Here is a 14,760-nt window from a genome sequence, read left to right as displayed (position 1 = left end):
CAAACCCTTTTCAAAATATACATTAGACAGCGGCTTAAAAATGAAAACGATCGTAGGCATGCAGTATGAAGATTTTTTATTTGCCTATCAACCAATGAAGTCCACCGAGAAGCTCTTAAGCAGTGGTAACAAGTGTAATCATCTATCTATTAATAGAACAATACACAACCTCTAATTAAATCAGTTTAATTTATAATGATATTATCATAATCCAGGTGGGATCCTAATTGTTACTTCTCCCTTTGCATATTCCAAGTAACAGTAATCCTGTATTTGGAGTATTTTGTGTATTTTTGCTTGTTTGTTTGTTTATTTAGTAGTTTGTAATTTGTTTTGTATTTGTTGCAGGTGTCACAATATCTTATTATATGTTTCAGGGTTTTCTGCGTTTGTATCTTTTTATCTGTATGGTTAATTTTCTGACGAGATATTGTTTTATTAATAAACTTATATCGTGACTTCTTCCCTTTATGTGCTTAAATTAGTCAAGTACAACAAGTGCAATCGGTGCGTATTTTTTTATGTTAAGTTCTTAATAGTTTTACTTTCGATCTTAATTAATTTATTGGTTTGATTCAAAAGTCATTCATTTAAATTGTCATCATAGACAAAATAAGATCATATCCAAAGATATAGAGGACTGAGGAAGAAACTTAAGCTTTTTTCGAGATCTCTCTTTAATATACATTTTCTTTACATATATAATCTGATTGACGAAAGGGGTTACCCAACAGTAACTTATATATATCGAGTTTTTCTCTGATTAATACTGTACGATCTTTCGGAATTCATTATTCGTCCGAGAAAGCGAGTTCATATTTTCCCACACAAATGCAGTAACATTTTTATTTTACACTCATTTTCTTATTCTACCTAAGGCTTAGTTCTAAAAAATACACTACAAGAAACAACGTAATTGAATTTATGCTGTATTCCAAAATAAATACACAGCCGTAGATTCATCAATACAAAATAACAATATCAATGCGCACATAGCACCGCCCAAAGACCGTTGAACTACGTCGCGCTCGACAGTAGTTTTAAAAAACAATTGTCATTTTGGTCTACTTAAAATTGAAATTTAGGGTCGTTTTGTGAATGAATGCCATTGCAACAACTTTTCCATTTTGTCAATGAATTGATTTTGTTTTTATGTTGATCCAACTAAATTCTGCTTTTCTGATTATGTTTGGCTGGATTATTGGGTCATTTCAGAGTAGTAAGGAAAATGGATTTCAGATGGATATGTCCTCAAAATTCCATTACAGTTTCGGTGTGCATCAGGTTTTGCAGGACATGTCATTCGGATTTGCAGTACTAACTAAGAAAGTACATTTTGAGGAAACTCATGATGCATAAATATAAGTATAGTTATTACCATTCTTATTACCAGCTAAAGAAGACATGTGTATGCCCTGTCAATTGTATCTCGCTGTTGGAGTGACGCCATCTAGGACATGTATCATACAGTGTGTGCATACTATCGCTATCCTAAGACTGTATCAAAATATTTACACTGGGAAAATCTCAAAACAACTATTGTGCGACAGTCCATTTAACCAGCGGAAATAATACTTTTCGTGGAGGTTTTTAGTTTTCTACCAAAATCTTCAGTTGCATTTTTCTCGAATCTAGTATTTGAAAGACTTGCAAAATGGTACGTTTCTGATAAATATGCGATAGCGTTGGCTTCAATATGCTTTTCTATGCTATATGTTTTATAGACCTCAGAGATCACTGGTCATAGTCTGAATCATTCTATTTGCGAAAAGATACGAATATTACTGACAACTAACTGTTACAATGATCAGAACGGTATTTTCAATGATCAGACAGGTATTTTCATTTACTGCGTCTCGCGTTTGTTGTTGACATTGCGAATATCATGCATGTTAATGTGCTTGTTTGAAAGTTTCGTTTCTGACAAAGAAAACTCGTCCACATCATTAACGTTATCATCTCTACTTTTAAATGGACGAAACAGCTTTCTTAATTCATTCACAAACAAATCTAATGAACCAAAAAACCTAAATTGTCTACTACATGAGTGTACATGGACTGTTTATAAAGTAGTTCCTAATACATATACGTTATTTTAGGCACGCATGTCGTACACGTGCGTGCAGTATGAAGGTGTTCAGTATCGTAACACATTGAACAATTCTGACAATGTAAAGTTAACGGACACAAAAAAGCATATAATAATTATCTAATTTTGTGTTACTCACTTAATCTTTATCTATTTTTGTGTTACTCTCTTAACTTGAAAATAATTGGCTACGATATACTTTTCTAACTTATAGTATAAGCACAACTTATAGGAATACAAATATATATTGTTCCTATTCTCCAAAGGAACAAGATTTCATTCGGTAATAGACTTTGGCAAAAAATTAAATTTAGTACAACTTGGTCCTCGAAACCAAAGTTTGGAGATTATATCTATCAGGAAGATGTCTGTGCTGGACACTTGGCAGAATCAAAGCCTGGATGTGTCAGCATGGTGATTTCTATGTCTTTTTTAAAGAGAGTATTCTATGTTTAGAACATCTTGTTGAACGTCTTCCCCATTTTGTCGTCATTATTGTAATAAAAAGCGAAAATTTTGTTGTCCAACGAACGATACATACATACATATATATATATATATATATATATATATATATATATATATATATATATATATATATATATATATATATATATATATATATATAATTGTTTTGAAAATCTGTTTGTATTTTAATTTGTTATGTTAGGATGTGGTTGTACTAAAAGATGTTCATGCTACAGTTTGGTATACATACAAGTAGTGATAGATAAATATATAGATTCATTGATCGATTATAGGAATATACTTACAAACAAGCCAATGCTTGCAGTTAGCATTACTACAGCCTTTACATAACCCATCGTAACTGAAAGAGTAAATAAATAAGCGAGCAAAGAAATTAATACAATTCACTTCACCATCATAGGATACTGACACTAAAATTAATTGGGAAAAAGCATCAAAATAATTCAGAAACCTTTTTCATATTTCGAAACGTTCTATCGGCTACAAATTGAAATCCATTTAATCCACTGCAACAAAACGATATAACACGATATATATCCAAAATTGAAATTTGAAATGGCAATTTGAATGGACATGCAAATCTTGATCACACAATGTTTTGTAGTTGGTTTATCTACATTATTAGCGATATTTTCCCAATGTAAATATCACCGACAATAAACACTAAAGTATTAATGTTAGGATTTTTTAGTGGTTGCCCATTATCTCCACAGTAATAGTTGCAAAACCTGAGGAATGGGATATCATGCCTAAATATAGTTAGTTGGGTTTTTTTACGTATCCATGCTGTTAAAGGACTGATCACTGTAATCTGTAATGGAAGTTTGAGAACTGTTAGAGGGTATCAATAATCACATGACATTTAGCCTGTAGGAGAGGTTAAAAGATTGTTAGAGGACATCACTGATCACATGAATAAAATATATGCTTTCACATTGCTGTGTTTATAGCTTTAAACACGTTACAGTTTACGAAGGTCTAAAGTTTTGGACTAATAGCCTGTTTTGAGTTTTGTCTCTTATTCTTTAGCGTGAATAAATATGGCGCCAACTTGTCCTCGCGCAATATGAACACAAATTTTAAAATTTTTAGCATCTTATAAAATCTATACTTGAGCGAAAGTACTTTAATATAACTGAAATACTCAAATACAGTCGGGCGTTATTTCAGTTTAAGCAGAGCTGTACAAATTGGATCGCACGACGTTCATTATAGGTCCAAGTGTTAAATCGGACTATATCTTTGCAGCAAGAATTTAGTTCGAGCAACAACAATACATGCCTGCTAAGTTATCGCAGTGCTGGCGAAGGGCCAAATGATTACACTGAGATCCTTTACGGACAACTAACTGGGTCGGTCCGTTTAACACGTCGTAGCACAATTGTCGATAATAGAAACATGGCCAATACATTGACCTGCTACCCGGTATTCACTTCTAAGCAGACGTGTTTCTCGGTATAATCTGTAGAACCTGTCTGAACCTGTAGTGTCATGGCAGTAATGTGGCAAAGTGTTCTCAGTTGCAGTTTAAAGTAATCAAAACTCAAAGGAAGATATGCACGTGACCAAAAGATGTAAAAGTACAGACGCAGTAAGATGCTATCGATATGTATAGGTATTTGTATTGCATGTGTGACCAAAGTGACGTCGTTTACGTTAATAAAACGAGTTACCGATTGCAATTTGTTATTATGGTTATGTAAACATGACGATATATTTACATACTTTGGTTGCTATAGGCAACATGTCAGTAAGACAATGTAAAATACCATTTTTTCGTCATGTCTACAATATCGTGTCAAAACAGTGTTGAAAATATAACATGCAAAACACTTAAGACGCGTTGCACATTTGAAATAATTTGTATGTTACTTTAAATTTCGAACATTGTTTATGATACATATCTAACCATTCAATGATATGAGTATTATACATGTCTGACCAGTTAATGATACGAGTATTATACGTATCTGACCAGCCAATGATACGAGTATTATACATGTCTGACCAGCCAATGATATGTGTATGAGACATATCTAACAAGCCAATGGTAAGAATGTTATATATGTCTAAAAAGTAAATGATACGATTATGATAATATCCCACCAGTCAACCATATGACTATTATACAGGTCTGACCAGTCAGTGATATGTGTAATATATATGTCTGACAAGTCAATGATATGTGTATGAGAAATATGAGACCAGTCAATGATATGAGTAGTATACATTTATGGGCAGTCAATGATATGAGTAGTGTACATGTCCGACCAGTCAATGATACGAGTACGATGCATGTCTCACCAGTCAATGTCATGATTATTATACATGTCTGACCAGCCACTGATATGCTTATATACGTGACCAATCAATAATATGTTTACGAAACATATCTGACCAGTCAATGGCATAAGTATTATACATGTCTGCCCAATCTATGATATGAGTATTATACATAACTGAGCAGTCAATGGGATGCGTATGAGACATATCTGACCCGTCATGGATACGAGTATTGTACTTGTCTGACCCATCATTGATTACAGTATTATACATGTCTGTCCAGTCAGTGACGTGTTTATGAGACATATCTTACCAGTCAATGATATGAGTATGAACCATGTCGAACCAGTCAATGATATGATTATTATACATGTTAAGACATGTCTGAACAGTCATTGAGATGTACATGAGTCATATCTGACCAGTCAATGATATGAGTATTACACTTGTTAAGACATGTCTGAACAGTCAGTGAGATGTACATGAGTCATATATGACCAATCAATGACATGTGTATTATGCATGTCTGACCAATCAATGATATGTGATTAAGACATGTCTGACCAGCCAGATATATGAGTATTATACATGACTGACCAGCGAATTATATGTATATGACACATGTCTGACCGGTCAATGAGATATGTATGATACAACTCTGCCTACTCAATGGTTCGTGCATGAGACATATCTGAGCAGTCAATGATATGAGTATGATAAATGTCTTGCCAGTCAGTTACATGAATATTATGCATATCAGACCAGTCAATGATTTGTGTAAGAGACATGTCTGACCAGCCGATGATATGATTATGAGACAGAGCTGACCAGTCAAAGATATGAGTATGATACATGTCTGGCCAGTCAATTACATGAATATTATGCATGTCAGACCAGTCAATGATCTGTGTGAGACATGTCTGACCAGCCGATGATATGAGTATGAAACAGATCTGACCAGTCAAAGATATGAGTATGATACATGTCTGGCCAGTCAATTACATGAAAATTATGCATGTCAGACCAGTCAATGATTTGTGTATGAGACATATCTGACCAGCCGATGATATGAGTATAAGACAGAACTGACCAGTCAAAGATATGAGTATGATACATATCTGGCCAGTCAATTACATGAATATTATGCATACCAGACCAGTCAATGATTTGCGTATGAGACATGTCTGACCAGCTGATGATATGAGAATGAGACAGATCTGACCAGTCAAAGATATGAGTATGACACATGTCTGGCCAGTCCATTACATGAATATTATGCATGTCAGACCAGTCAATGATTTGTGTAAGAGACATGTCTGACCAGCCGATGATATGAGTATGAGACAGATCTGACCAGTCAAAGATATGAGTATGATACGTGTCTGGCCAGTCAATTACATGAATATTATGCATATCAGACTAGTCAATGATTTGCGCATGAGACATGTCTGACCAGCTGATGATATGAGTATGAGACAGATCTGACCAGCCAACGATATGAATATAATACATGTCAATGTTATCAGTATGATACATGTCTGACCTGTCAATTGGTAATGTATGAGACATACATGACCAGTCAATTTGAGCTGCTATTTACCTGTAGTGATTCTGGTAAGTCATTTTATCTCTAGGGTAGCAAGTGATGAATTTAGAATAGAATGATAAATAAAATAACATTCTCTTGCTGTTCATTTAATTGTAGAGTAGCAAGAGAGAAATGTACATTAACATGATGAATAAGAGAACACGTGTTCTAGCTGTCCATATTAACTTATATTACAATGATTTCATTTGCAATCTTTTTTTATATACAAAATCCCTCATGCCGGACAACAATGGGACAAATATAACATTTGTCAGGGAATGTAACTGTTCAAAAATCACTTGTCCTAGACAAGTATGTAAATCAATATTTGTACAGCTTTGATATGAAAAACGATTTCCGTCCAGTACATCTAAATTCGACCGAATACAGCTCGTCTGTTTCAGTTCAAACCTTCATTTACTATAGTTTGACGGTGAGAGAAAGGATTCTGGCTGGAATGAGTGGACGATATTAGAGCAAGCTACCTAATCCCATCAAATGATTTTTTTTTTCGAAATAGAAGATGCGCGTTAACATATCTTTGATACTGCATCGAAACCCCACTGTTTCACGCAATCCATTTTGTGGCATCTGTGTGACTTACAATGTCATTTCTAGTAATGTCAAAATAATTATAAAAAAGTGCAAAACAAATTACCTTTAACAGCAATGTAAGAAGTATATATTCTGAAACATAGATCACTTTACTTTTATGTCGTCACATATTGCAGGCATATTTTATACACCGCAGTATGTGAACAATAGTAAATTCGCCACAGTGCATACAAACATTTGAACTAATATTGTTTTTAAGGTAGGAATGGTTATGTTTTTCAGGCTTGAGGATGTCTGAAGACTTCAAAGAATTTCTCTTTAACCAGATAATGGTATAAAAGTATATATTGAAAGGCTATGAAATAGCAGGCACAATAAATAATTTTCCATCACGATGTTTAAAAACTTTAAAAATATTTTGGAATAAAGATTTTTCTTTAATTTTATATCATATTAAAACGAACTATTGAGATCAGATTGTGTTATGTTCCTATTATGCAACCATGTCATAGAATTTTAAAGAAATAGTTTGTTTTCATGTTAAAGCTGTTTATTTATATAGAGAGAATGCAGTTTTTCAAACGCATAAAACGTTAAGATTCAAGACCTTATAGTTTCAAATCATAAAGATATAAAATTAATTCATGATATAGTGCACTCATTTAAATTAGCATGACGTCACTAAAAAGTAATTACAAATGAAATTATTACACAGTACTACAATTGAGATTCATTATTCTTGTAATAATCTACAAAGAAATGTACACTTTTATATGTCTGTCTACATAGATAAATATACACTTAAAGATAACGATACGTACTTAGTATGTTGAAAGTCACCCTTCTTACCGTAATATTACAGTTGCGATCCTTATTTTACTAATCGGTGACGAGCACATCGGTCTTCTCCGATGACTAAATAATCATTGACTCGGACTATTTTATAGTTTGACTTTATTGTCTTGGTCTACTGAGTTACATTTACTATTCTCGTTGTTAGTGATACAAGATACATATGGTTGCACGTGGTCTGCAATGTGACCCTCAAGAATGCCGTTCACTTTTCACAATGTTAAATCGATTCGTGGCGAGAAACATTCCTTTGTTCTAGACTACAAACCTGATAGACATAGACGAAATACTGCTCTTTAACGGAAGCCATCTTCGACAGGCTAGACTGCAGCATTTCCAAAACGAATGTGCTTAATGATAGACATGAGTAAACATTTTAAGGAAGTTGTCACGTCCTAGCAATAAGATAGATTTTTCACGAGAAAAAAAATCGTGTAAACAATTGAACGAGTCGTGACAATGCGTATCATCATACTGTGCACACTTTCATACCAATTCTTTATCACTGGATATGAATGCTGACGTATCTTTCAATGTCCGCCTAGACTTCCAAGATATTTATCCAACTACCGAGTTTTGAATTTTATACCAACATTACTACATTATATGGAACTCATTTTATTCCTCAATATTTTATCGATTCCATTTGGAACTGTCATTTAACATGATTTAATTTTGTTTCGTAATAATAGATGTGTTGTCTTTACATACATACATACATACATACATACATACATACATAGGTGCAGACATACATGTCAGAGAGATACATTTATCTTTTATATGAAAGAAGCGAGAATCGATCCGATGGCATACAACGGATATAGAAAAGGACATACAAATAAGAATCTTTCGGATGGCGTACAACGGATATAGAAAAAAAAAACATAAAAATAATAAGAATCTTTAGGATGGCATACAAAGGATATAGAAAAGGAAATACAAAAAATAAACGAACACATGCGCATACACACATCCTGCAGGGTCAATACTAGCACATGTAAGCACCGAAAAATTAATCGAAAATTGTGCAATGTAATTTAAAGATCAAGCACTATTTAAAAAATATTCTCATATATAGAACCCAGTTGTTTTCAAATAGAGGAGAAAATTACTTTCTAAAGTTTTAATTTTGGAATGGAACTTGCCGCTGAAGACTACACTCGAGGATCGAACCCAAAACGTTCCTGATAACTATCCTGATAAACTTTATTTAGATCACTAACATGTTATAACCTCATATCATTTAAAAACAAGCTCTGTACTTGCTTTTATTATTTATTTTTAGTCAGGTTTAAGAGAACGTCTTCTTTTTCTACTGTTGAAACCTACAACTGTGTATTTTTTAGAATTGCAAAGAGATGCTTTTCCTTCATGCATACCCAACTACACCCTCTTGAGGACATGGCTTTATGGCTTTGATAATCGAGCGGAAGTAAACCAACATACTCTTTTCGAAATCAACGTTACTTCTCCATTTATCAATATCGTTGCGGCTGGTCCCCACCCACCCCATTCACATTTCAACCCATATCAACGGAATTAGAGGATATGGTACCGCAGCTATAGCTATATTCACCTACACCCACCCCTACCCCCCCCCCCCACACACACACAGACGCACAGCGCTGCCGAACCGAAATGGAGATAATGCAGTGGCCAACTAAAATATTACCTTCCTCGTTAGAATAGATGAACTGACTCGATGACGGCTACAAGCGGTTGCGGCGCACGAAGTACGCAATGCTCGAGATGCAAACATCACAAATACGGTCATGGAATCAGACCGTCTCCTCTTGCCATTTGAGTGTGGGGCAAACTTAATTAAAGATGGTTGTACAAGTGCAAGTGAAACATCTATCAAGCAAAGCTAGCTCTCGAAACACAAGAGTGTGGAATGGCATTCTTCCAGGATGTTTAGGACTAAATCATCGGTATGGGGACTCCTTTCCACGACGACCGCCGCATCAGAAACCTGAGGTACTATCCGCGCGAATGAAAAATACCGTACTGAGTTACATTTATTATTCCCTTCCGAAGTCTTAACAGAAGTCTTAACTAAACTGAAAAGCCGATGTTACAGACTGCCCTTCAGCGTAAAAAGTGGCACTGGTCAATAACGGCGTTATGGTGCTGACAACAGTGCTAATGTTCCCTTCGACAACGAAGTTTAAGCTTGTCCTGATAAAACTGACCATTGTAGGCCTTGCTCGTTATAACGATGGCCACACCCACAGAGCAGGCACGTCGATGATGTTCTTGATGGACAAATCAGATCACGCCAACGACACCAAGTTTTCCTTATTGTTGACTGCAAAGGCATTCTTCAACCGTCACACTGACAAAATCACCTGTGTACTGACTATGGTCAGGATGCGAAAGGATCAGCTGGGCGCACATTATAACTTTCGCTAACCACCATCATCCTCTTTGGTCGGGATATCCGGAAATTCTTTTCTTGCGCCAAGCACAGGCATTGTTAAAAAACAATGCAATTCAGGAGAGACGAGGTGTCCCTAAGGACGAAGCACCCCACCTCGGACGCCCAAGCCTGTGTGGGAAAGGGGAAAGGGAAAGCAGACTTCCTTGCCTCGCCCTTGGCTTTCCAATGTTTCGGTTTCCTGTGTTGTGTGGATTCGTTGGGGGCTGGCTATTTTGTTTTGGCTGCGAACCTTTTCGTCGGAAATGTGACTTACCCAATATTCGATTAGGGTGTGTGCGAGTACAGGCAGATTTCTGAGTACCAGCAACCAACGCATGGGACGTATGTTGTTGACCTCATACTCCAGGGGTGTAACCCTCATACGATGAACACTTGGGCTTATAGAACACGTGGAGGGGGAGAGCGGAACTTCAGTAAATTCCATGGAATCTATGATAATCGACAAAGCAGCATCATTTTCCTTGACTAAGATGCAACGCGTTTACTTGACATAACCAATCTTCCAAGTATAAGGATTGGCTATATAAATATACTTAGGAGAAGCAGCTAAAAGAGCCATACAACAGTTCTATCTCCACTGACTAAAGAGTTCTGAACATTAAAAGTTCCGGAACGAACTCAATAAATTTAACTCCTGATCTTCCCTGCTACGACTAACTTGCGTGGGGTTGGGAGGTTTGGGAGGGGGTGATCAAGTGGTGGCTGAAAATTCTCGTTTTTTGTCCCGAATTTAATCAATATTTACTAAATTCATTGATTTTTCCCGGCCAGGATGAAATCTGTTATTTCTCCAGACATTTTCCCGATATTCATGTCGCATGGAAATCTTATCAAATAATATTTAGCCACAGTTGGTCAGTCAAAATATCGGCCAACTGGTCTACATTTTGAGAAGTGTGTAGTATTCATCAAGATGAATGCCCTCACAAAGTTGCACAATTTTCTGATGCAATAGTATGTATTAAAGCTGCGAATACCTACAAGGCAAAACTGTAAGAATAATCCAGGAAATATTAAAATGTAAAAACCACCGTATAAACACAGAAACTGCACCACGAATGACCAAATAATGTGTAGTTATAAATGTATCCCCATTAGCCACCTCCACATGTCCAAACACTAATAAAGACTTAATAGGTTCTTATTTGACAATGTACCTCTTAAGTTCAGGAAGTGGAAAAGGACCATGCTCAAGCAACGGTGTTCTGATAGATGCACATCTGAGGTAAGGACATGCTGTATACGCAAAAACCCACACTAAGGACATGCTGTATACGCAAAACCCCACATTACACGAATCAAACATACACCAAAATAAAGGTACGGACAGGCTGTATATACAAAAACCCACATTACACGAATCAAAATAAAGGTAAGGACATGCCGTATACGCAAAACCCACACTACGCGAATCAATCATACACCAAAATAAAGGTAAGGACATGCTGTATAAGCAAAACCCCAAACTACATGTACACGAATCAATCATACACATCTGAGGTAATGACATGCGCAAAAACCCACACTACGCGAATCAATCATACACCAAAATAAAGGTAAGGACATGCTGTATAAGCAAAAACCCAAACTACATGTACACGAATCAATCATACACATCTGAGGTAAGGACATGAGCAAAAACCCACACTAAAAGAATCAGGCATACACCAAAATAAGAGTAAGGACATGATGTATACGCAAAATGCCACACTACACGAATCAATCATACACCAAAATAAAAGAAATTAACGGTTATGTCAACGGTGCCCGAGATAAACAAGGTCTTTTTTAATTATCTATTGTAAGCAGTTAGAAAAACAAGTTCTTATTCCGTAAAATCTAACCATATGCAAATACGAGACTGTAGAGCACCACTTAAGCAGGGTATTCCCAAGCATGCAAATAATAACATAGCCTCGCACCAACAGTCAATGTGCTTTTTTTCAGTAGGAAATTAAATACAGGATATCAGAATAAATGTAAATATTTTGCTATAAACTAAAATACATTGACTGCAAAATAATAAATCCATCCATTCATCGTAGTATTTAGTAATTTATGTTTTGTCCCCTCACTGGTAAACTGGTTCTGTATTTGTAATATAATTATTTGTGATATAAATATTTGTAATATAATTAGTGGCCCGAAACTCATACAGACATAAATTTCGCACATTTTTGTGTGTCGACACAAAGTACGCACTGCACTAATTTCCACTATATTCTAAATTCATACGTTGATAATTACCAATGCTGACAGATAACAGAATAAATGAAACGATTTAATACATGTTTTCCTGTTTTCTGAATTCCCTTATGTGAATGCATGAAATGTGCATCAAATGGCATGTGTAATTAGGCATCAAATGGCATTGTGTAATTAGGCTTCAAATTACACAACGCCCCGTTTCTTGATATTTTACATGATTAAAATGTTCTTAGCGTTTTGGTTTTCTTGAATCATGTATTAAGAAATGTTATGGCAACTTAGAGGTCGAGTTGCGTTGCATCACGTGTCACATGAGAAACTTGTAAAAGAAAGGGTCTGGAACCAAAAGTAAAAAATAGATGCGGCCAGACTGTCAAATGATATTAACTCCCCTAAATGCAAGACAAAAGTATAAATAGTGCAGAATATCATTCTAACAGTAAGAAATAGATCCCACAGTTACATGTTGAAACTCAAAATCATAAACTACAGTTATATTCCAGTGTCAAAAATGACAAAGTTAGGATAAAAACCAAAGAATATTTTAATAGGAGCCAGTTTCATTTCAAACCAATAACTATTTCTCATAACAAGGTTATAACATGTGATGAAATGTAGAAAAGGATGCCACAAAAACAATGTAAAAAACGTTTGGAGGGTAAGTACAATCTTGTCAATTTTAAAATACCCAAAACAAAACCGGTTCAGAACTTTCTGAGTTTTGATGCAATGATTTACAAATTTATCTACATTCAGGGGACTCGGAACAAAGGAGGTATACATTCATTCTTATTCAGTCTTACATTAAAATATCAGCGTTCAATTTGCATGTTCAGTTTCATTAAGAAAGGCATGGCAATCGACGCCAAACTGCCTAAACAACCTCCGCTCACAAAAACCATGAGCAATAAGACTAAATTCATCCAGAAATACTGCTGACAAGATATTGCACCAAATATTTTTATTTCTGAGAGACATGCCTCTTCACACTGTTTCTAAATGTAATCTACAAATCGCAATACATGTACCATTTTAAAATTCAAATGGTCTAAGGGAGGTAACCTATACGCTCCAACGAACACAATAACATAGAATTGTAAATTAAAATAGAAAAAAAAGCCATTTAAAAAGCTCATGACAGACAATAATTTATATGTGACACAGAAGGTAAAACATCCATAAATTTCTTGTTGGATCCAGCAATAAGAGTACGTACAGGAAAGATGTGGCAAAGATTTGGGATGAAACAAAGTGAAATTATTGTTATGCGATATAGAAAATATTACTGGCACTTTAACGCAGTGGCAGGATGAGCAATAACGCAGTGCATTTAGGAGTTGAGAATGCACCGTTCCACCCTGCAACTCGGTCCTGTGGATTTTAGGTGGAAAATATAACTAAAAATAACAAAGCAATTAATGTGGTGACCAAACTCAAACTATTTCCATATTGACAATTTCATGCATATGAAAACGTTAAATTACCTGTAGTGAAAATATACTTTTACAAATGGATATTGATGATGAAAAATCATGGTCAATAAAAGGTCTATTAGAACGTAAAATTTAATCTCATATGAGTGTACAAACTTCACAATTGATAGAGATAGTAACTACTGGGCATCTGTTATGCTTGTGAAGTTTATTTTCCATGATATGTACTTTTACTTGTGCCAGGTCAAAATTTCTTTCAAAATGATTTATTGTGTTCTTATATCTCATAAATCATTTAACGACACTGAAAGAAATGTAAAAGCTCAATACTTTTCTTTTATACACGCACACTACCACCACCCCATTTCCTATAGGAATCGGACAACCATTTCCAAAAAACAATGTTATATATGTACTTTATATATATATAACAAAAGCAGACCTTTCGTCATTAGAAGAAACACAAGTTTCCATTCATTCGAATTTAATAAAGTTTTTAACGTTGAAATCAGGTGTTTCATGCAATTTTCTTGCACCTCGTACCGCCAAACAAGGACCTCCTTGCTCTGCACCTAACATCATAGCTTCACATCAAGGGTCCATATGATGTTTATGACAGTAGAAATATTAAAAACATTGTAAAAGTAAATAGAGTATATGGATCATATCTCTATTGTAGATACAATCTACAAACTGTCATTTTCAATATAAATTAAAAAGACTTTTATTAAAGTACAAAAGAATTTTGCACACCATGACTGATGATAATGTCCAAGACTAAAATCAAACTTGGCTCGGCTTGAACTACCCACTTTAACCG

The 14,760-nt window shown here is 35.1% G+C and overlaps 1 protein-coding gene across 2 annotated transcripts in view; it reads right to left on the bottom strand.

Annotated features, from left to right (window-relative positions):
- The window catches only part of LOC149794561 (uncharacterized), a 30,701-nt gene extending 22,777 nt beyond the window's left edge, over positions 1 to 7,924 (bottom strand). Inside the window, exons 1-2 of one of the 2 annotated variants that reach the window (XM_089968835.1) lie at positions 7,826 to 7,924; positions 2,863 to 2,918 (exon numbers count right to left, since the gene is read on the bottom strand). In XM_089968835.1, coding sequence (XP_089824961.1) covers positions 2,863 to 2,913 — 51 coding nt within the window. In that variant the 5' untranslated portion in view covers positions 2,914 to 2,918; positions 7,826 to 7,924. The remainder of the gene's footprint in view (positions 1 to 2,862; positions 2,919 to 7,825) is intronic. The other variant, XM_089968836.1, reaches the window with a different exon arrangement.
- Positions 7,925 to 14,760: the final 6,836 nt, after the last annotated feature.

This window comes from Sinohyriopsis cumingii, chromosome 8, assembly GCF_028554795.1.
Source record: "Sinohyriopsis cumingii isolate HCF-2022 chromosome 8, ASM2855479v2, whole genome shotgun sequence".
In the NCBI taxonomy this organism is placed as follows: domain Eukaryota; kingdom Metazoa; phylum Mollusca; class Bivalvia; order Unionida; family Unionidae; genus Sinohyriopsis; species Sinohyriopsis cumingii.
Note: the sequence above shows the minus strand (reverse complement) of the source record. Positions and strands in the feature narration are given on the sequence as shown.